Genomic DNA, 22,374 nt, shown 5'->3' on the forward strand with positions numbered 1-22,374 from the left:
AAAATCCCAAATACATGTGCTATGGTTTTGTTTTTAACTTGGAAAAATGGTCTCACCAAAACAGTTTTATAAGCCATTATTAGTTCCCAGTTTAGCACAAAAAAATCAACTTCTATAAGGGAATGACAAAAAAGGGTAAACAGTAACACAAAAGAAAACAAATATATTTCAACTGCCCTTCCCATTTAATACTCAACTCATAGTAATATAGTTTCCACCCATATTGTGCCATAGAAACTTATCAAAATTTCTTCCTGGCTAATTTCTTCCTAGCTGCCAAATCCATTGTATCCTATTTATTCTTGACATCCAAGCTCATCACTCTTTTGCCTTTTTACACATTGACAATTTTCAAGGTATACCTCCAGGCCAGACCATATATCCTTCGAGGCAATTCCATTTGGTTCCAAAGATAGATCTTTCTCTTTATATCCCAGAGTCAACTGCTGATCTTCCCATTTTGATCTGCTCTTCCCATTTGCTCTATCTCAAAGAAGGACAGCACCCAGTTCCCTAATGCAGGATGCAGGTATTACACCGACTTCTCCCTCTGCATTTCTACGAGGAAGACTTCTGAGCACACCTCCCAACAAACTCCATCATCTTTCCTTCACTCTCATGTTTACTTAAGTTTACTCACCATTTGTTCCTTGGATTTCCAAGAGAATTGGTTGGCCTCTATTTCTTCCATAAACAATCTATACTCCCACCAAATTAAACTTTCTAAAATGTCAATCAAATGCCACTCATTTGATTAAAAAAACCCTTAAAACCTGACCTTTATTCTCAATATAGAGACCACTTCCTGGGGATTCAAGGAAGCCCTCATGCTCTAGAGCCTGCTTCCCTCCAGCTGCACCTCCAATGGCTCCCCATGATCCAGCAGTTTGCTGTTCCCCAAACGTGCCAAGTTTTCTTGTTGCTTTATATTCCTTCCACATTAAATGTCATTATTCCTTTCTTTGCCTGACTTCTTAGCAGTCTTGAGTTCAGATATCATCTCCATATCACTTATGGAGTCTTGATATCATCTCTTAGAAACTATTCAAGTCTCCAAAACTGATTCTCCATCACTCATGGTTGAAAGGAAAGGCCAATGTTCACATAAGTTTTCAAACAGTTTCCATGAAGACTGAATTCGGTATTTCCTCCTATACTGCTTTGGAATCACTGAGGGATCCCCTTAAGTTTTTGCTGATGGACATCTTCCTATAAATCTTTCTCAGTGAAAGGCTTCTTTAAGGTCAAAGGGCCTGCATGCTGCGTGGGTGAGTGCCAGGTATTAGGGTTGGGGACCACTGGCCCTGTGTCCCGTCTGGGTGAGATGCTTGATTCCTGCCATCCCCCTAGCTCCCCGTGTTTTCTCATACGTATTTCTGAATTTTAATATTTATTCTGTCTCTTGTACTAAACTGTGAGCAGCAGAATAAAGGCAGTGCCTTTTATTTCTGTACTCTGAGTGCCTATCACAGTGTCTATCACATCATAGGTATTTACTGAATGTTTGTTTTTGAAGTATCCTACTCTGTGAATCAACAAAACAGACAACAATAGCTACAAGGTAAAGACAAGTGTGTAGTTTAACTTCTTAAATGAAAATTAGTTTAATTAAACATGGATAAAACCATAGAGGAAAATTTTCTATGGAGATTTAAAGGGAACACTAGGGCACTTAAAAAATGAGAACTGTATAGCTCTGGAATTTTATTGTCTTATTTCATACTAAAATACAAGGTTTTCCTGCTTACGTGTATGAAATTAACACATACTACAACAGGATAGATTTTTGTGTTATTTTTTTAAATGTCATGTAGAGGAGGAGGAAAAAAAGAACACAAAGGAAAGGGGAAAGAAAAGGAGAGAATGAGTATTGAAAATTGTTTCCTAGAAAGCCGGGCAACACTTTAAGAGAGGGAAAAGAAGAGGACGCTTAGCAAAGATGTGTCCGTGTGCATTCCATGTGAAGAAGAATCTGCTGCACTGGCATGGCAGAGCAAACAAGTCCAAGAAAGGAGAGAACCAGGCAAGGACAGAATTTGAAGGTAAAGAGTATTGCAGCCAGGCGTTGAACCCTGAGTGGCAAAACTTTCCCAGGGCAACAAGCTGAGGTGGGTGTAGGCCAGGTAGGAACAGGTATTCACAATGTGCCTTTTGGAAGACGGAGGGAGGTTGGGAAGGTCAATGTAACAGGCCATTTCTGGTATGAAATGCCTATGGTCCTTTTTCAGACTATTACTGCATCAGATCTTTTTCAATTTCAGTATCAATTACCTACCAAAGAAACACTGCATATAACCTTGGGCAGATCACATAAATGTCTCTGCAATTGCTCATCTATAGAATGATCTCTAAAGCTTTACACTATTTACACTATTTAATAGTTTATTATATTTAATAATATATATTTAATAGTTCTGTGATACTATGTAGTTTATACTAGGAATTCTAAAAGGCCAAGCAACAATAAAAATTACATGAAAGACACAGAGGAAGAATAAAATAATAATGATTATTCCAAAGAAGGGAATTAAAAGGGGTAATAAATAGTGTGGGAAGATTTCAGTGTTGTCTAAAATTGAGAACTCTCTGTCGCCTACTTGAAATCACGCTGAGAATCACTTCTTTGATGTTATCACTGATGAGGTTGTGCTGGACATGTGCACACAAGGGTAGACCGACCCAAACGCCCAGTTCTCAGCAGAAACCATCAGGCATAGCAAATTTATATCATGAATATTCAGCTTCTATCAAACTCTCAGCATATTTTATCATATTCATTACCAGCATTACAAATGTATAATGTAAATAATGTTAGGACATTATATAGTAAATAATTGATCTGGTGAAAGAGAAAAAAAAAAAACAAGCAGCAGTAAAGCATGACTAAAATGATGAGGAAGAAATATTTACAACATATTTGCAAGTTTGCTCCAGTGAGATAAAAACTGACAGAAGTCTGCTCTGTGCCACCTTCTCCTATATCAGATACTGGTAACCTGAGCGGGAATCACCGAGCAAGGTTTAGGATAATCTAAAAGGCATGCCTTATTAACTCTTGGACATCTCATTTCTTGGTTATAAATCCTATTAACTTGTATTACAAACTGCCATAAAACTTGGAGATAAAAGATAATTTATGCTCAGTGTACAGAAGCTAATGTTTCTGTACTCCTGAGAAGCACAGGAGCAGAAAATGAGAAAGTATGTATGTGAAACCTGGAGCCGCCCACACTCCGCACAGGCAGCGTGATAAACATGGCTCCGAGCAGCTGACTCTTCAGCAGGAAGATGGCCTAACTAGTTACTGACATCAGCGATATTTCATGTCTGAAATGTCTGTCATCTATTTCATAGCATCCCCTCCTCATAAAAGGTGATGATGTCTTATCAAGAACACATTTTTGGAAGTAAAAGAAGGATGTTTATTTTAAGGAAGGGACTATGATGGATCCTATTTTGAATTTTCTATTTTTCAAATGGCAAATTGAACATTCCTACAAAGTAAATGCTACCTACCAACGTTTTCACTCATAATGACATTCTGACCCATAGTAAGTGAAATATGCCAAAAATACCATATGAAAAACCTTACATGCTAAAAAAAAGCAACCGGCTAAAAAAAAAATTCCAAACGTCTTCCCATATTCATTTTAACTGGAACTACCTCATTGTATCCTTGTTTTAAAATTCAATTTATAACTAATAAAAATACATCACAGAGAGGGGACTGAAAAGAGAACACACACTTTAGACTTAAACAAACTATACACTTTAAGTGAATTGCTACTATGACATATAGATCAGTCTGAAATGACTAAAATAATCTTAATGAATGGAAGATAATTACTTATTTACACAACCTAGTCTCATGAGAGTCTCACATGTAAACACTCCAAAAGAAACACAGAACATCACAGAAAGATTAAGATGATACGAGGATAGGCTTTTTAAAAAGATCAAGAAAAGTGCATTCTGGTTCCAGGGACTAGGACTATTCTAGCCAATTAAAATTAGTGTAGCAGATATAACACAAGCTCTCTTACCAAGTTACTAGACTAAAAAAAGTATCAGATAAACAGTTGCTATAAGATGACTTATTCCTCCTATTATCTTTAATTTCAAATCATCTAATTGAAAAAAAAATTCTAGAACACACTAGGCTCAAATCTCACACTCATAATAATTAACATTTATATTGAATTTTTACCACTTTAGCAAAGCTTAATGGTAAATCATTTAGTCTGCTTAAATGATGAAAGATTATTGTTAGATGTACATTTTATTATAAAACTTTAGAAAGTCATTTTTCCTTAAGGATACAGCAACAAGATGAGGTATATCCTTAAAGTGCATCCAAGATTTATCTTACTTGAAAATAATATCATAGGGGTAAAAACATTTATGTACACATGCACACACACACACATATATTTATATATACACATGCACACACTAACCAGCCATCAGTTATATACTGCTTATGGATAATTACCAGCCTATGGGCTGTGACTTGTTTCAAGGGTTTATTATGTGCATCTTAGTCCATTAACCCATGAAGGAGGAAATGCAATGTTGTGGAAAAAGTGTTGAGACAAAACACTTCACTGTGTGACCATATTATCCTACTTTTCTCCCAGTATTGTTATAAGGCTCAGATGAGATGCTTCTTGTAAAAGTATCAGTATTATCTTCCTCAACAACTATATGTTGACTTTAAAAAAAATTAAAAATTTAAAGTTTTTTTTTCCCAGTAGATTGTATAACATTTTATTTTTTTGTTTGTTTTCTTTATTATTTATTTTTTATTATTGTACTTTAAGTTTAGGTTAATGTGCAGGTTTGTTACATATGTATCTATGTGCCATGTTGGTCTCCTGCACCCATTAACTCGTCATTTAGCATTAGGTATATCTCCTAATGCTATCCCTCCCCCCTCCCCCGACCCCACAATAGTCCCCTGAGTGTGATGTTCCCCTTCCTGTGTCCATGTGTTCTCATTGTTCAATTCCCACCTATGAGTGAGAACATGCGGTGTTTGGTTTTTTGTCCTTGTGATAGTTTACTGAGAATGATGGTTTCCAGTTTCATCCATGTCCCTACAAAGGACATGAACTCATCATTTTTTATGGCTGCATAGTGTTCCATGGTGTATATGTGCCACATTTTCTTAATCCAGTCTATCGTTGTTGGACATTTGGGTTGGTTCCAAGTCTTTGCTATTGTGAATAGTGCCGCAATGAACATACGTGTGCATGTGTCTTCATAGCAGCATGATTTATAGTCCTTTGGGTATATACCCAGTAATGGGATGGCTGGGTCAAATGGTATTTCTAGTTCTAGATCCCTGAGGAATTGCCACACCGACGTCCACAAACTAGTTTACAGTCCCACCAACAGTGTAAAAGTGTTCCTATTTCTCCACATCCTCTCCAGCACCTGTTGTTTCCTGACTTTTTAATGATGGCCATTCTAACTGGTGTGAGATGGTATCTCATTGTGGTTTTGATTTGCATTTCTCTGATGGCCAGTGATGATGAGCATTTTTTAAAGTCATTCTTTATCTGGCACTAAAGCATACGAGACATTTTCTTAAGCCTACTTTTGCAATATTTTTAAATGATTTCAGTTTAAATTTATAACATTTCTCCTGCCCATCCTGTGACTGTATATTCTAAAAATAATGAACAGTCTGCTGTAGATGTCCATTCTGAATACCTTCCCCAAAGTATGCACACTATGTAATGCACAGGCACATTTAGTGCATGTATCACATATATTAATAACACAGTTATATGAAGTAACACCTGACAGAGCCAGTTCAGACCCAATGGTACAAGTCTCATTTTTAGGATGTAGAATGCTTCTGTGTAGTAATTTTATAGTTGGTTTTTCTTTTTTTTTTTTTTTTTTTTTGACGAAGTTTTCCTCTTGTTACCCAGGCTAGAGCGCAGTGGCACAATCTCGGCTCACTGCAACCTCCACCTCCCGTGTTCAAGCGATTCTCCTGCCTCAGCCTTCCAAGTAGCTGGGATTATAGGCATGCACCACCACGCCTGGCTAATTTTGTATTTTTAGTAGAGACATGGTGAACCATGTTGGTCAGGATGGTCTCAAACTCCTGACCTCAGGTGATTGGCCTGCGTCGGCCTCCCAAAGTGCTGGGATTATAGGCGTGAGCCACCACAGCTGGTCTATAGTTTTTAACTGATCTTTAGTATTAAACCCATTCACAGGTATACAATTAAAACTTGTTACCAATATGGTGGATCACATGAGATCCATCCATACCTTAAACCCCTAAACATATTCACTTCAACATATGCATTTGTGTTACTAATTTTCTTGCTATTTGCTTACTAAAAGTGATAGAAAAGCAGAGAGCCAGGCTGTGTCTCGAGAAAGAACTCCCTAGAACAGAGTGGCCAAGACGAGCAAAGGCTGTACTGCTAACCCCACAGGTGGAAGCCTGTGCCTGCCATTGTCACTCCCTTAAAGAACAGAGAGTGTAATCTTGCATGAGCTTTTTGCACCACACTATGTAATAACTACTTCATTAGGATAAGGTAATTTTATAGTTATTCCAATGACACAAAATCAAAATTATCACAGAGAGAATCTACATTGCATTATATTTGAGGATTTGACTACACAGGTACCCTTAACATGTTTACCACTTTAGAGAACTGGGGATTCTGCCTTAATAACTAACTAAAGCCTAACACATTGTATGTTACATTCCTATAAGTTATGTAGGGTCACGATTCCAGAATTTCTTTCAAGATATCCGTGTCTGGCAGTTTGAGAGAGACTTGCTTTGTAAATCAGTGTTTCCTCTTCCTGGGCCCACAAGCTTCATTTCCTAGACTGCCTTTGCAGTTGGGCTGGGGCAGCAGAACTTCATTCCTGCGGAAGGTGGCACAGGCTATAGGCAGGCCTGGCCTTTAAAAAACGTGGTGCCACATTCTAGTAATCAGTTTCCCTGCTTCAGCAATGTGTTCCAGTTAGCTTAGATATAAAATGTGGGATGCCTCTCAAGCCACATCAGATATTCTATTAATAAGAAAAAAAAAACTTAGTAAACCTAATCTTGGAAAGCCTCTCAGTTCTGGAATTGATCATTACTGCAACATAGACAGGGGGTGGGGGGTAACTGAGGTACAGAGGCAATATGATAGATTAGTGCCCTGGCCAACTGAAAACAATAAAAATATTTAAAAAAAATTAAGAGAATCTTCTAAAATGCATCAAATGTATCTTTAAAAAAAAAAAAGAATTCTAGGAGGCAGAGGCTGCAGTGAGCCTAGATCACGCCACTGCACTCCAGCCTGGGCAACAGAGGGAGACTCTGTCTCCAAAAAAAACAAAGAAGAAAAAGAAAGAAAAAAGAATTTTGCCCAGAAGCCCAAAACTACATTTTGATATAAAAAGAAGGCCAAGGCTAACTTTCATCTGGAGAGTGTTTAGCAAATCAGATGAACCTGAGCTTCAGTTTCTAAAGCCCCCAACTAGGGAAGGTTGTCAGAAGACAAAGCCCAAGGCCTGCCCAAGGTGGACATCTAAAAGGATGCTGTACCACATAAAGCAGAGATCCGAAATATCAAGATGAATATGAATAACACTCCCACTGGTCTGCTAGGAAAAGTGGCCAACCAAACTTTGGCACTCCATAACTGAGATGAGAAAAGTCTCCCCTGAGCATTTGTAACCAGACATCAAATTCTCAGCAGTGTTACATTCAGAGTCTACACTGACAACATGGTCCAAAATAGTCTCAGACAAAATGTCCTAAGTAGTTAATGCTCCCACAGAACTGGGCTACAAGTCCACTCAGCAGCCAGGCAAAAGCAAATGTAAATTCTCCTTGGATTTACTTTTAACCCACGCCTCAAATAATTCCCACACTTAAAGTTCTCAGAAATGTGAGGTCCCGCCGAAAATCATAAAACAGAGAAGGAATTGAGGTCACGAAACATGAAAGCAAAAGTGAACATAAAAGGCAGCTGGCTTACATTAGAATTATTCTAGACTATAAAACCAGTTTGATAATTATGTTTTAAGAAACAGCCCCTCAAAAATGTGAGTGAAGGGCAAGCATGTTAAGAAAGAATAATCATGGCAGGAATTAAAAATGCAGAGGGTGGGTCTAGCTGCAGATAGGTAGAGATGAAGCGGGACAGTGAACAGAACACAGAGGTAGTGAAGAACTTCAGAATGCAGCCGAGAGAGATTAAGACATAGAAAATATGAAAGTGCTGAGATATATATGATACAAGTAGAGGATCTTAAATACATTTAATTGGAGGTACAGAAGAAAAGAGAAAAAGAATAAGGCAATATTTGAAAACATAATGGTTGAGAGTTTTCCAGAAATGATGACAGACAACAATCTATAGATGGAAGAAAATCCAATGAATCCCAAGCCAAATGCATTTCAGAAAGCTCATAATTATACCAATTATAGGGAAAATACAGAAACCCAAAACAGTAAAAATACCTTAATGTAGAATTCATATTTTAGATGTGGCTTATTCTATCAGTGAATCTGCCAATTATAATTTTAAAAAGTATTGTACTGCATCTTTAACTAGTAATATATTGACCAGAGCATCTATACAGAGACAAGTTACAACTGAATACTTTAGCAGTCATACCATCAATTCAGTGCAATATAACAAAGCCCATTGCTTCACAATAGTAGTAAGTTTGAAACTTCAGAAACTGTTGGGAGTCTATGAGTATTTAACAAATTTGATAAGAAATCTAAAAAGCGTATCTGTACTGCTAACCAAAATCTTTTAATGACTTTCCAAAACCTATGGCAAAAAGAAGTTCACATTCCATTGTGTGGAATTTAAAGCTCTTCATAATCAGTATCCCGATTAGTTTTCTAGTCTTATCTTCTGGCATTTTTCCACACCACAGCCCATATTTTAGCTGCACAGAATTACCTACAAATCCTATAACATATCCTGCATCTCCATGTTTCTTTCCTGGCTCCTCTTGAATTAAATAACTTTCCCATCATCTTCCATAGCAAGAATCTACTCATCCTTGAAGACTCTGTTGAATTGTAAGCTCAGTAGAAGGTATGCTGCATGAAAGGATTTCTGTTTATATTGTTAACTGCTCTATCCCTAGAAAGGAGCCTGGCAAATAGCACGTACTCAGTAAATGTTTGTTGAATTAATTGAGTGAATACAATGTGAGTGCCTCTGTGAAGACTTTTCTTACTACAAACATGCCCCAGTTTTCAGTTATTTCATTTTTTGGTACTAATCTTTCAACATTGAATTGTGATTACATTTGTATAAATGGATCTTTCATTGCACGTAATCTGGAGAGCAAAGATCATATGCAACGATTTATTTTTATCCTTAATTGCTATGCAGTGCAACAAATACGTAGAAGGCAGTCTGTAACTGTTGATGAAATAAATGGATAGTATAGTTTGAAATCTGAATTCTTCTCCTCCCCTTCCATATTTATCCAGAAAGCAACATGGCTAGGACACGCAAAGAGCCAGGAAAAAAATGTAAAACTGGCTAAAGAATAGTGAGCATGCACTAAACCCACCCTATTAACCAAACCACAATTCCTAGTTACGCCAGCTACAGATGGTGTGTAGCAACAGGGTAGAAGCAAAATTGTAAGTAGTAGACTACAATAAGAGGCAAAAATGGAAGGAACTATCTACTAATATACCTAATGTTAAATGACGAGTTAATGGGTGCAGCACACCAACATGGCACATGTATACATATGTAACAAACCTGCACGTTGTGCACATGTTCCCTAAAACTTACAGTATAATTAAAAAAAAAGTTACCAAATGATATTTTTAAACTGAAATCCACCAATAAACCTCATAAAATTTGTTTGTTTAGTAAGAATTCTGTTCTATGTACTACATTGAGAGAAAATGTCATTAATGTTTATCATTGGAAATGAAAGACATCATTAGAAATTATTCTGAGACAGAGAACTAATCACCAGGCAACTTATGAATAGTAAAAGCTAAAGATTGTCTTCTAAGTGCCTAATGAAATCAAAGCCAGTTTCCAATTATATCCAATTATAATGACAACAGTCAAAATACATAAGAATTACATTAGCAACATTTGCCAAGCCTTGTGTTTCCCCTATTGAGGTTTTTCTCAAATATCATTCACATTCAGCTGTTCAAAACGCAAAAGTGCTCAATTTAATTCTTAGTCGATTTAGAGTTATGACATTTTCTCTTGTTTTCTAGACAAAATAAAATGAAAACTTTCAGGATCCTCCTCCACATTTTTGCTGGTCAGTGACCTGGGACAAAATTAAAGTGGCCACAAGAAAGAGCACATGTTAAATCCACTCACAGTTCAAAGACCCAAGCACGGCCAATGTTTTCTCCTAGTCTACTCAAGTGGTAGAAGCTTTGTGAAGGGAAGGGCTCACATTATATTCACTTTTGACTTACTGGTTGGAGCAGGTAGATCAGCGATTCCTCTTGGATTATTATAATTGGAAAAGGAGTGATGTGACTTGCTTGGAACAAGGTATTCACAGATGCCATAATCTGGTCAAAACGCCCAGCAAGGCCTCCTAGTGTCACGATCACATCAACCTAAGCAAGGAAGGTAAAACTGGGAGTCACATAGAGTCACATATAAAAAATAAGTAAAAATACAGAATATTGGTGTTTAAGTTTTAAAATAATACATTAAAAAGGCTTAATGTGTGATCCATAAAGATGGCATGACTTTAGAATAATAACCTGTTAACCAAGCACCAACAGAACCTGTTCAATTCCTAGAGAAATAGGTGGTATCAGGTCATGAAGCCAAATGTTGTGTTTCTCTGCTTCAATGGTTATACCAGGGATTTTGCAAAGTGCTTTACATACAAGATGTTCAAGAGTTTGACGAATGAATAAATGAAGATATTGCAAGAAAAGACTCATTAGCCTAAGGAAGAAATAGATTAATTGCCATACTGTGGGAATGTATACTTCAAAATGGGGTTCCATAACAGCACTAAAAGTAAATTACAGAGAAGAACCAAGTTCTGAAATAAGTTTCCTATTTGTGACCTTATCAGAATGTAAAAAGAATGGGAATTTTTACTAAGGGTAACATGCTTCACATCAAGCTTAAAATATTTTAAGACAGGCAAACCAATAGCTAAAAGAGTATAACTGTATTGTTTGTAACACAAAGGATAAATGCTCCAGGGGATAGATACCCCAGTTTCCATGATGTGATTATTACACACTGCACACCTGTACTAAAATATCTGTATGTTCCCCAGAAATATATACATCTAGTATGTACCCAGGAACATCAAAAATTAAAAATCAAAGAAACCAGGCAGGCCGGGCGCAGTGGCTCACGCCTGTAATCCCAGCACTTTGGGAGGCTGAGGCGGGCGGATCACGAGGTCAAGAGATCAAGATCATCCTGGCCAACATTATGAAACCCTGTCTCTACTAAAAATACAAAACTTAGCTGGGCCCACATGGTGGTGTGCACCTGTAGTCCCAGCTACTGGGGAGGCTGAGGTAGGAGAATCACTTGAACCCAGGAGGCAGAGGTTGCGGTGAGCCGAGATTGCGCCACTGCACTCCAGCCTGGGTGACAGAATGAGACTCTGTCTCACAAAAAAGAAAAAAAGAAACAGAAACCAGGCAAACCATGTATCTAAAGGATCTATTATTCTCCCTGGAGATCTTTTTAGAATTCGAAGAATTAGGTTTTGTGGCTCAGAAAGACCATGTACTCTAGGAAGTATGTATTACTCCAAATACACAGGCAATGTCCAGGACATCTGTTAATATTCAGAGGAAAGAGTTAACTTGTAAGCCATTAGACATAGACTTATCAAAGGGATGGCTTCTGTTTGTGATATCAAGTTAGGTAAATGATTTCTATTTATGTTTTGGAGGCCTTATTAAGAGGGCCTCTACAGACCAGTTGGGAAAGGCCCAGAGATTATTTATGACTTCAGGAAAACTAGAGCATTTGCTTTAAACTGAAGAGAAATAAGTAAATAAGAAATTGCATAAAAAATATAGAGAAATTTCTAAGGCTGCAGTAAAAAGCTCATGGCATATTCCTATCCACGTAATCCTAAATTCGTATCAGAAGCAAGGCCTGATAAAAGTTTATTCACTATACAGAATCTGAAATCCCCTTTTTAGGTTCTCAATTTTTCATTACTATACGCTAAGGCTTGAGGGATCCCATAACCTTTAAGACTGAAATTTAATCCCCATCTTCTACAATGGGATATCATGATGAATAAGCAATATCTGTAAATCAATCATTAAATTTTTCAGAAGAAAGTAGCAGCAAGATTACTTCTCATCACTACTCATTTTCCCTACAGGAAGTATTTAGCAAGATTGATTAAAAACGCTAGAGGATCAATGCAAGCTGCAGGTGGGACAGAAGAGGAATTGGCTTTGGATCATTTTTGCAGTTCTTTAGTTCTGGCTGTAAGTAGGACATTTGATATTCACAGAGATATTGGAAAGAGGACAGAGTGTTCAATCTAAAATAGACCATTTATAGACTGCAAGTGTGTCTTTTCTATGTGAACCCAAACCCCGGTGCATTTATTTCTAACATTACCCAGTCACACTTTGTTATAAACATTGACATACTTGTGAATCTCTCCTTCTAGAGGAGGCCTATGAATCACAGCCGCTAGCACAGTGTTTGCAACAGAGTAGACAACAGGTATTTACTGAGCTTCCCTTGAGCATATAAATACTCAGGAAAAAATGAATAAATAACCAGAGAGGCAAGAAGCTAATTATTAAGCTGAGTTAACATCACCTAACTCCTACAAAATAGTACTTTCTTACTTGGAAATGATTCCAACAGGTAGTAGCTTTTGAAAAAAAGCAAACACGTCATATTTATTAGCTCAGATATACATCTGATGCTTTTATAAGCTTCATTTACAAGCTAATGACAAGAAAAATTCAACCAGTGTTTGTTGATCATTTACCATGTGCTAGGAAATATCCTAAACAATTAGGATATATCAGCAAAAACACATAAGCCCCTGCTTTCATGGAGTTAATATTCAAATGAAGGATAATATACACTTGATAAAAAGGTTTTTTTAAATGAACATATAAGTTAGAATGTGAAAAAGGTGGTAAATGCTAAAAAAGAATAATAGAGTGGAGAAAGGAAGATAAAAAATGTTGGTTGGGGGGATGTTTCAACTTTAAATAAGAGAGCCACAGTAGGCTGCATTGGAAAAGTAATAAAGTAGACAAAGACTTGAAAGAAGTTGAGGGAATTAGCCACATATGTGGACATCTGGGGCAGGAGAGTAGGGGGTGGGATGATGTTTCAGAGAACAGACTATAGTAATATAGTGACAATGTTCCATGGCTACAGGCATTGGCAAAGAGCTTTAGAAGTTAAGTTGCTAGAGCAAAATGAAAAATTAGTAGAAGTAGGAAAAATCAGGGTAAAATGCAAGTGTTAGATTTAGATAGAGCTCTGTTAAGTCATTGTAAAGTCCTTGGTTTTTATTAACATTAAATCGGGGCCATTTTGGGCTGAGGATTGACATGATCTATATATTTTAAAAAGTTACCATGCTGAGTGTGTTGAGAATAAACTGTGGAAAGGCAAGAAGGAAAGTCAGGAGATACAAAGAGATCATTATAGTAATACAGATAAGAGATAAGTTTGCTACCCCTATTACTCCATCAAACATGATTATCCATGGCATCTACACAGCAAAACTCAGTGGTCAATTCCCAGTCCTTTTATTACTTAATCCTTCAGCAATATCTGACAAGTGAAAAAAAGTAAGGATAGCTTAAGAGACTTATGGGACACCAACAAGTATAACAACTTACACATTATTGGTGTACTAGAAGAACAAGAGAGAGAAAAGAACAGAAAATATATTTGAAGAAATAATGGCAGAAAACATCCCCAGCCTGGGGAAGGAAATAGAAAGCAAATCCAAGAAGCCTATGATAAATCAAATAAGATAAATCCAAAAAAGACCCACACCAACACACATCACTGTCAAAATGTCAAAAGTTAGGGTGTTGAAAGCAGCAAGGAAGAAGTGAATTGTCACGTGTAAAGGAATCTCCACAAAAGTATCAGTGTATTTCTCAGCAGAAATATTGCAGGCCAGAAGGGAGTTAAATGATACATTCAAAATCCTGAAGGGGGATGGGGGTTGTTCTGTCAACCAAGAATACTACTCCCAGCAATACTGTCTTTTGAAAATGAAGAGGTAATAAACACTTACTCAGACAAACAAAAACTGAGAGAGCTTATCATCACTAGACTTGTCTTATAAGAAATGCCAAAGGGAGTTCTTCAAGCAGAAGAAGAGGATACTAATTAGTAACATTAAAATATATGGAAGTATAAAACTTTAAGTATAAAAGCAAGTATATTGTCAAATCCAATACACTCTAACACCGAAACAGTGCTGGATAAACAATTATACCTCTAGTATAAAGGATAAAAGGCAAAATTACCAAAAACAAAACTACAGCTTTAATAATAAGTGATTATATATTATAAAAAAACATAAAGCAAGACATTAAAAACATAAAATGTGGGAAGTAGAAGAGTAAATGTGTAGTGTATGTGATCAAAATTAAGCTGTTATCAATTTAAAATAGCCAGTTTTAAGTATAAGATGTTTTATGTAAGCCTCAGGGGAACCATAAAGCAAAATCCTATAAGAGATACACAAAAGATAAGAAGAAAAGATCTAAAGCATACTACTACAGGGAGCCATCAAACCACAAAGGAAGAATACAAGAGGAAAAAAAGAACAGAAGATCTAAAAAACAACTGCTCTACAGAAAACAATGAACAAAATGGCACTAGTAAGTCTGCACCTATCAATAATTATTTAAATGTAAATGGATTAACTTTTCCAATCAAAAAGCATAGAGTGGTTGAATATATTATTTTAAAGACTCAACATGGAATGCTTTTTTTATTCCTTCGTTTTCAGTCTATGAGTGTTCTTTGAAGACTTGCTTTACTTTAAAGAACACTCGCAGGCTGAAGGTGAAGAAATAAAAAAGACATTACATGAAAATGGAAACAAAAAGAATGCAGGGGCAGCTATACATAATACAAACAAAATAGACTTTAGGTAGAAAACAGTAAAAATAGACAAAGAAGATTCTTATATACTGACAAAGGGATCAATTTATCAAGACGATATAACAATTGTAAATATATGTCCACCCAACATTAGAGCACCTAAATATATAAAGTAAACATTAAGAGATCTGAAAGGAGACAAAGACTTCAACACAATACTAGTAGGAGATTTAAATACCCCACTTTAAACATTAGAAACATTAGACAGGTCATCCAGACAGAAAAATCAATGAGAAAACACTGGACTTGAACTGTACTTTAAAGTACCACAAATGGACCCAAAAGACATATATAGAACATTCTATCCAACAGCAACAGAGGACACACTCTTCTTAAGTGCACATGGAAGATTCTCCAGAATAGAGCATATGTTAGGTCATGGAACAAGTCTAACAAATTTAAGAAGATAAAAATCATATTAAGTATCTTCAACATAGTCCTGAAAGTCCTAGCCAGAGCAATTAGGCAAGAGAAACAGGAAAGGATGAAGTGAAATTGTATCTGTTTGTTGATGTCATGATCTTATTAATATATACAGAAAATCCTAAAGAAGCTACCAAAAAATGGTTTAAACTGATAAATTCAGTAAAGTTGTAGGGTGCAAAATAAAAAATCAGTAGTTTCTATATAGTAACAACGAACTGTCTGAAAAAGAAGAAAACAATCCCATTAATAATAGGATCAAAAAATGTTTAGGAGTAAATTTAATCAAATTATAAGTGAAAGATCTGAATACCAAAAACTATAAAACATTAATAAAAAATTAAAGATGACACAAATTAAAAGATATTCCATGTTCTTGAATTGGAAGAATTAATATTGTTAAAATGTCCATATTACTCACAATGCTACAGATTCAATGTAATCCCTATAAAAATTCCAAAGTAGTTCTTCACAGAAATAGAAAAAAATTCCTAAAATTCATATGGAGTCATAAAAGACATCAAATAGACAAAGTAATAATCAATAAAAAGAATAAAGCTGGAGGTATCACACTATCAGATTTCAAAATATATTACAATGCTATAGTAATCAAAACAGCATGATACTGACATAAAAACAGATACATCAACCAATGGAATAGGATAGGGAGCTCCAAAATAAACCCACATGTCTATGGTCAATTGATTTTCAACAAAATTGTGAAGAACACACATTGGAGAAAGTGTAGTCTCTTCAATAAATGATGTTGGGAAAACTAGATATCTACATAAGAAAGAAAGAAATTGGAGGCCAGGCATGGCAGTTCATGCTTGTAATCCCAGAACTTACGGAGGCCAAAGCAAGAGGATTGCTTGAGGCCAGGAGTTCAAGACCAGCCTAGGCAATACAGCAAGACCCCATCTCTACCAAAATAAATAAATAAATAAAAGGTAAAAAATAAAAAAAACATTTGCTTTGCATGGTGGCACGCATCTGTAGTCGCAACTACTTGGGAAGCTGAGGCAGAAGGATCGCTTGAGTCTGGGAGTTGCTTGGGTCCTTACCTCACCCTTTATGAAAGAATCAACTCAAAATATATTAAGGATTTACACATACGAGCAGAAACCATAAAACATAAGAAGAAAACATGGAGAAAAAGCTCTATGACTGACATTGTTCTAGGTAGAAACTTCTTAGGTAATGACCCCAAAATCACAAGTTACAAGGGCTAAAATAGACAAATGGGATTGGTTCAAACTAAAAGGCATCTGCACAGCAATAGAAACAATTAACAAAGGAGGCACCCATGAGCTGGGAGAAAATATTTGCAAATCATACATTAGATAAGGGGCTACTATTCAAAATATACAAGAAACTCAGAATACTCTGTAACAAGATAACAAATAACCCTTTTAAAATATAGGCAAAGGATTTGAAGACATTTCTCAAAAGAAAACATAGAAATGGCCAACAGATATGTGAAGAAATGGTCAACATGCTTTAATCATCAGCTTTAATCATCAGATTAATGCAAATTAAAACCACAATGAATTATCACCTCACAACTTTTAGATTGGCTATTATCAAAGAGTTGAAAGATAAGTGTTGGTGAAGATGTAGGGAAAAGGGAAACCTTATACATACACTGTTGGTGGTTTTACAAATTAGTACAGCTATTTTTCAAAAAAATGTATGGAATTTCCTCTAAAAACTGAAAATAGAATCACGATATGATTCAGCAATCCCACTACTGGAACATACCCAACGGAATGGAAATCGGTATGCTGATGAGATACCTGCATTCCTGCATTCACTGCAGCATTATTCACAATAGTCAAGATATGGAAATAACCCAAGTATCCACCAAATGGGTTAAAACCTGTGGTATATATAAATAATGGAATACAATTCCGCCTTTAAAAATAAACTAAGAAATTATATCATTTGTGACATGAATGAACCTATATAAGCCAGAAACAATGAAATAAATACTGTCTGATCTCATATGTGGAATCTATAAAAGTCAAATTCATAGAAGTGGAGAGTAAAATGATCATTATCAGAGGCTGGTGTATGGGGGAAAAAAAGACATTGGTCAATGAGTACAAAGTTACAGTTAGAAGAAATAAGGTCTGGTGTTCTATTTCACAGCACAGTGATGACAGTTAATAATGTATTATATATTTCAAAATAGCTAAAAGTGAGGATTTTCAATGTTCTCACCACAAATAAATGATAAATACTTAAAGTGATGGATACTCAAATTATTCTGATTTGATCATTCCACAATGTATATATACATGTATCAAAACATCACTGTGTACCCCATAAACATATACAATTAAAAATTTAAAAAATATTTATGCATACATACATAAAGGTACTCAGCACATACCTATTATGCCATATTTTAAATATATAAAATGTAAAATATCAATTTCTAACTGCTTTCCATATATTTCCTGAAGTCAGGATATTTTACATGGACCTTTTTGTATACAAGATGAGTGTGATGGGAATAAAGGTGGCCTGTGGTTTTCATATGCAATCCCATCTAGCGAAAAGGACCTTGAAACCCTGGATTAAAACACTGGAGGTCTAGCTATAGCACTCTATGCTACTTAAGTAGCCACGGAACCACATATATGTTACGTGACCACTTTGTGATCTAGGTCATTCATCTGTAAAGGAAGGGGATGCACTAAATGCATTATCATATTTTTCAAGATTCTTTTCACTTATAAGTCCATATAAGGTTCTCTGTTTTCCACCATAATAAGTTAAATAGTCATAGTGTGTATTTTGTTTAGAAAATAAATGCAAAACTCAGCTTTGCATTATTTACCTTAATAGAATCATGACAAGACTGGTTGAGGGGCATATAGCACCAAAAGAGAAGTAATTTCATTTTTCTATTATGGCAGTAAAAATCTTTTAGTAAACAAATGACAAGTTTTACTCCATTTGTCCTCAAAAAGACTTAGAGACAGTATGCATGAAGTCTACAGCAGGCACAGTGGCTGTCAGCATATTTTAATTACATTTACTTTCCATAAATTGAATTCTAGAAATGCATAAATGGACAATTTCTTTGTGGCTCTCCCTGATAGACAGGGTGATCATACAATTTAATGTACAAACTGAGACACTTTTGAAAGTAAAAACGGGGCATTATAAATAAATTACACCAAGAATACAGGCATAAACTGGGACTATCCCATGTAAACCAAGGCATATGTTTACCCTACTGTCTGAGAGTTACAACTAACATTAGCACAGCAACTTAACAAAATTAAACACTAGGGTATAAAAAATTTAGATTATGCTTAATAAGTTTCCTTTAACTCTCAAAGATGTGTACTGCACTCCAGTGAGGCTTCAACAGAATAATGAAATTCTTGGTTTGTTTGATCCTATAATTTTAAGATGGAAGAGCCAATAAAGGGTTTGGAGGAATGAGTGGGATCAAGATAGAGCAAGAACAAATAATCTAACCAAAAAAAAAAAAAAAAAAAAAAAGCACTACTAAAACATGTTTTAGTAAGCCTATAAAATAATTCTACTGATTAATATGAAGCTCAATGAGAAACCAGAGAAAGTAAAGAACTCGTATTTTATAGTACCAAGGTATGTTATATGAACAAACACAGGATATATCTTGTTGCATCTTGTCAGGCTATGGAAGCACTACTACAGGGATCCTGTTTCCATTTCAAGCAGGCTACATTATAATGTAAGGTCCAGTTTAATGTAAGCATGTTTGGGTGAGATAGAAATAATGCCTCTTGCAATGGCAAAATTTTGAGGCTTCCATTCATAGATAAGAAAACTAAGGAAATTCTAGATTTATCTCAAATAATGCTTATTTCATCATCATTGCCACAGCCTTAATTCAGAAATCATAATTCTCACATGGATAATTCCACTGGCCTTCTTATCTACAATGTTGCCTCTATAACCAAGTAGTCTTTCAATTGGTTATGACAGTAAGTTTTCCAAATATTAAATCTGAGCTTGCCAATGTTCTGCTTAAAATTAGGTATTGGTGCCAGGCGCAGTGGCTCACGCCTATAATCCCAGCACTTTGGGAGGCTGAGGTGGGTGGATCATGAGGTCAGGAGATCGAGACCATCCTGGCTAACACGGTGAAACCCCGTCTCTACTAAAAATACAAAAACTTAGCCGGGCGTGGTGGCGGGCGCCTGTAGTCCCAGCTACACGGGAGGCTGAGGCAGGAGAATGGTGTGCACCTGGGAGGTGGAGGTTGCAGTGAGACGAGATCGCGCCACTGCACTCCAGCCTGGCAACCTGGGCAACAGAGCGAGACTCCATCTCAAAAAAAAAAAAAATTAGGTATTTGTTCTTCAGGCTCCACAAGATGAAGTCCATTTGCCTCCAGTTCTGTCCCATAAATCACATCTTCAACTCCCACCCCACATTTACATTCTAGAAATACAATCAGCCCTCTGTATCCATGGGTTCTGCATCCATAGGTTTCAACCAACTATGGATTAAAAATATACAGAAAAAAAACTGTCTGTACTGAACATGGGCAGATGTTTTTCCTTGCCATTATTCCTTAATCAATTATTACATAGTATTGACATTGCATTAGGTATTATAAATAATCTAGAGATGACTTAAAGTATACAGAATGAGGTACATAGGTTATATTCAAATACTATGCCATTTTATATCAGGAACATGAGCATCCACAGATTTTGGTATGCATGGTAGGTCCTGGAACAAATCCCCCATAGATACCAAGGGACAACCATACTTTAATTCTCAGAAAACGGCCAGGCGTGGTGGCTCACACCTACAATTCCAGCACTCTGGGAGGCCGAGGCAGGTGGATCACCTGAAGTCAGGAGTTTGAGACCAGCCTGACCAATATGATGAAACCCCATCTCTACTAAAAACACAAAAATTAGCCGGAGACGGTGGCATGAGCCTGTTATGGCATGGTGGCACACATCTGTAGTCCCAGCTACAAGGGAGGCTGAGGCAGGAGAATCGCTTTAACCCAGGAGGAGGAGGCTGCAGTGATCCGAGATCACACCATTGCACTCCAGCCTGGGCAACAAGAGGAAACTCCGTCTCAAAAAACTCCGTCTCAAAAAAAAAAAAAAAAAAAAAACTCCGTCTCAAAACTCCGTCTCAAAAAAAAAAAAAAAATCCCAGAAAACATCACAAGATTTCCAACTTTAGTGCTTAAACTATCACCTTTCCCCTCCTTTCCTTGTAAAGCATGTAATTACTGTAAGTATTTCCAAACGATGCCTACCTCCACCACCTAAAAAAGTGAACTTGGTTGGATAGAGTGTTTTCATCCTACTTTTCTAAACTCTTAACATAGTGTTATTAAGAAATGTCATAAATGTGTTGTCTTAGCTCTGGCTGATTTAACAAATTAGACTGAGTAGCTAAACAGCATTTATTTCTCACAGTTCTGGAGGCTGGAAAGCCCAAGAGCAAGATGTCAGCAGATGCAGTACTGGTGAGGACCCTCTTCCTGGTTTGCAGATGGCCATCTATTCATTGCATCCTCACATGGTCAGGGCAGAGTAGAGAGGAACAAGCTCTTTTTTTATAAGGGCTAATCCGATTCATGAAGTCTCCACTCCCCTGAACAAATTACCTTCCAAAGGCCCAACCTCCTAAATACAATCACACTGGGGGTAGGATTTCAACATATGAATTTTGGGAGACACAAACACTCAGTCTATAACACATGATTATAAAAAATCTTTTTTTCAATATGTTATTTAAAAAAAAAAGATGTTTTTAAAAAAGGAGGAGGAACACACACATGAAGAGTCAGCAATGTATACAAGCTTCTTTGCATCTGAAAAACTACGGGAGCTGTGGTGAGGATCTGTGCTAAGATATGTGTCTGCTATAAACCATAATCCCCTGGTAAAAGTTTTAGCATAAAATCCCAGGCAGTCTATACCCTCATTAACTCTCTAGCACTGATGCCCCTGTACCTCTCTGAGAGCTCAGCCAAGGGACTCCAACTTCCTTGCATAAGTGGAAGAAGAAAGTCTTGCTGGCAGAGGTCCTTGATACACTAAGATAGGAACCAGCAGTAGAAAAGTCCGGGAGAGATTGACCAATCCCAGTAAAGTTCTCTGCTGGCTTGTTAAAGGAAGCAAATGTAAATATTGCCTGAAACCAGGGTGTATGTGTGATTACTACATTCTCTCAGGACTGCCTACTCTTTGACATCCTAGAATTAAGGGGTTTACCTTTAACTTTGAATACTCAAAATAAACACTCCCCTTATTCTGGTTAGCCCTTACTATACCTTCAAGACTCAGCAGACTGACCACCTCCATTAGGAAGGAGTCTTTGAACACTCTAGGCTGGAAAACGTTTGCTTCCAATGGGCTTCTCACCCACCCTATCAGACTTCTACTGTAGCACTACTGACAGTGTATGAAGATAATCTGATTACAAGTGCATCCACCCCAAAAGACAGGACAGTCTTAGAGTCAGAAACTGGGTCTCATTCAGTTTGCATTTCTCAATCTATAATACTTAGCAGAGTGCCTGGCACATGCATAATAGATGTTTGTTAGCTGAATAGTTATAGTTTTAGGTTTCAATTTTGTCAAAAAAAGATCAATCAGCACCAAGTATATATTTTAAGGCTAATTTCTGAGGTCTCTATTCCTTTCTCAAATTCTTGATGGAGAAAATGACTAAAGTATTGTTCTTCAAAGAACACTGTAATTGGTTCTTTTATTACTGTCATTAGATTTTCCATCCTTCAATGCAGCTTGCATACAACCATTAC

The 22,374-nt window shown here is 36.5% G+C and overlaps 1 protein-coding gene across 3 annotated transcripts in view; it reads right to left on the bottom strand.

Moving 5' to 3' along the window:
• TPK1 (thiamin pyrophosphokinase 1) overlaps nucleotides 1–22,374 on the bottom strand; it is a 411,439-nt gene that overhangs the window by 130,570 nt on the left and 258,495 nt on the right. For all 3 annotated transcript variants that reach the window (XR_009209712.1, XM_032762053.2, XM_058427633.1), the window contains exon 6: nucleotides 10,460–10,606. Coding sequence is in view for 2 of the 3 variants with exons in the window: in XM_032762053.2 (XP_032617944.1) it covers nucleotides 10,460–10,606 (147 nt within the window). In the remaining variant the exon portion in view is untranslated. The remainder of the gene's footprint in view (nucleotides 1–10,459; nucleotides 10,607–22,374) is intronic.

Source organism: Hylobates moloch, unplaced genomic scaffold (genome assembly GCF_009828535.3).
Source record: "Hylobates moloch isolate HMO894 unplaced genomic scaffold, HMol_V3 SCAFFOLD_1, whole genome shotgun sequence".
In the NCBI taxonomy this organism is placed as follows: Eukaryota; Metazoa; Chordata; class Mammalia; order Primates; family Hylobatidae; genus Hylobates; species Hylobates moloch.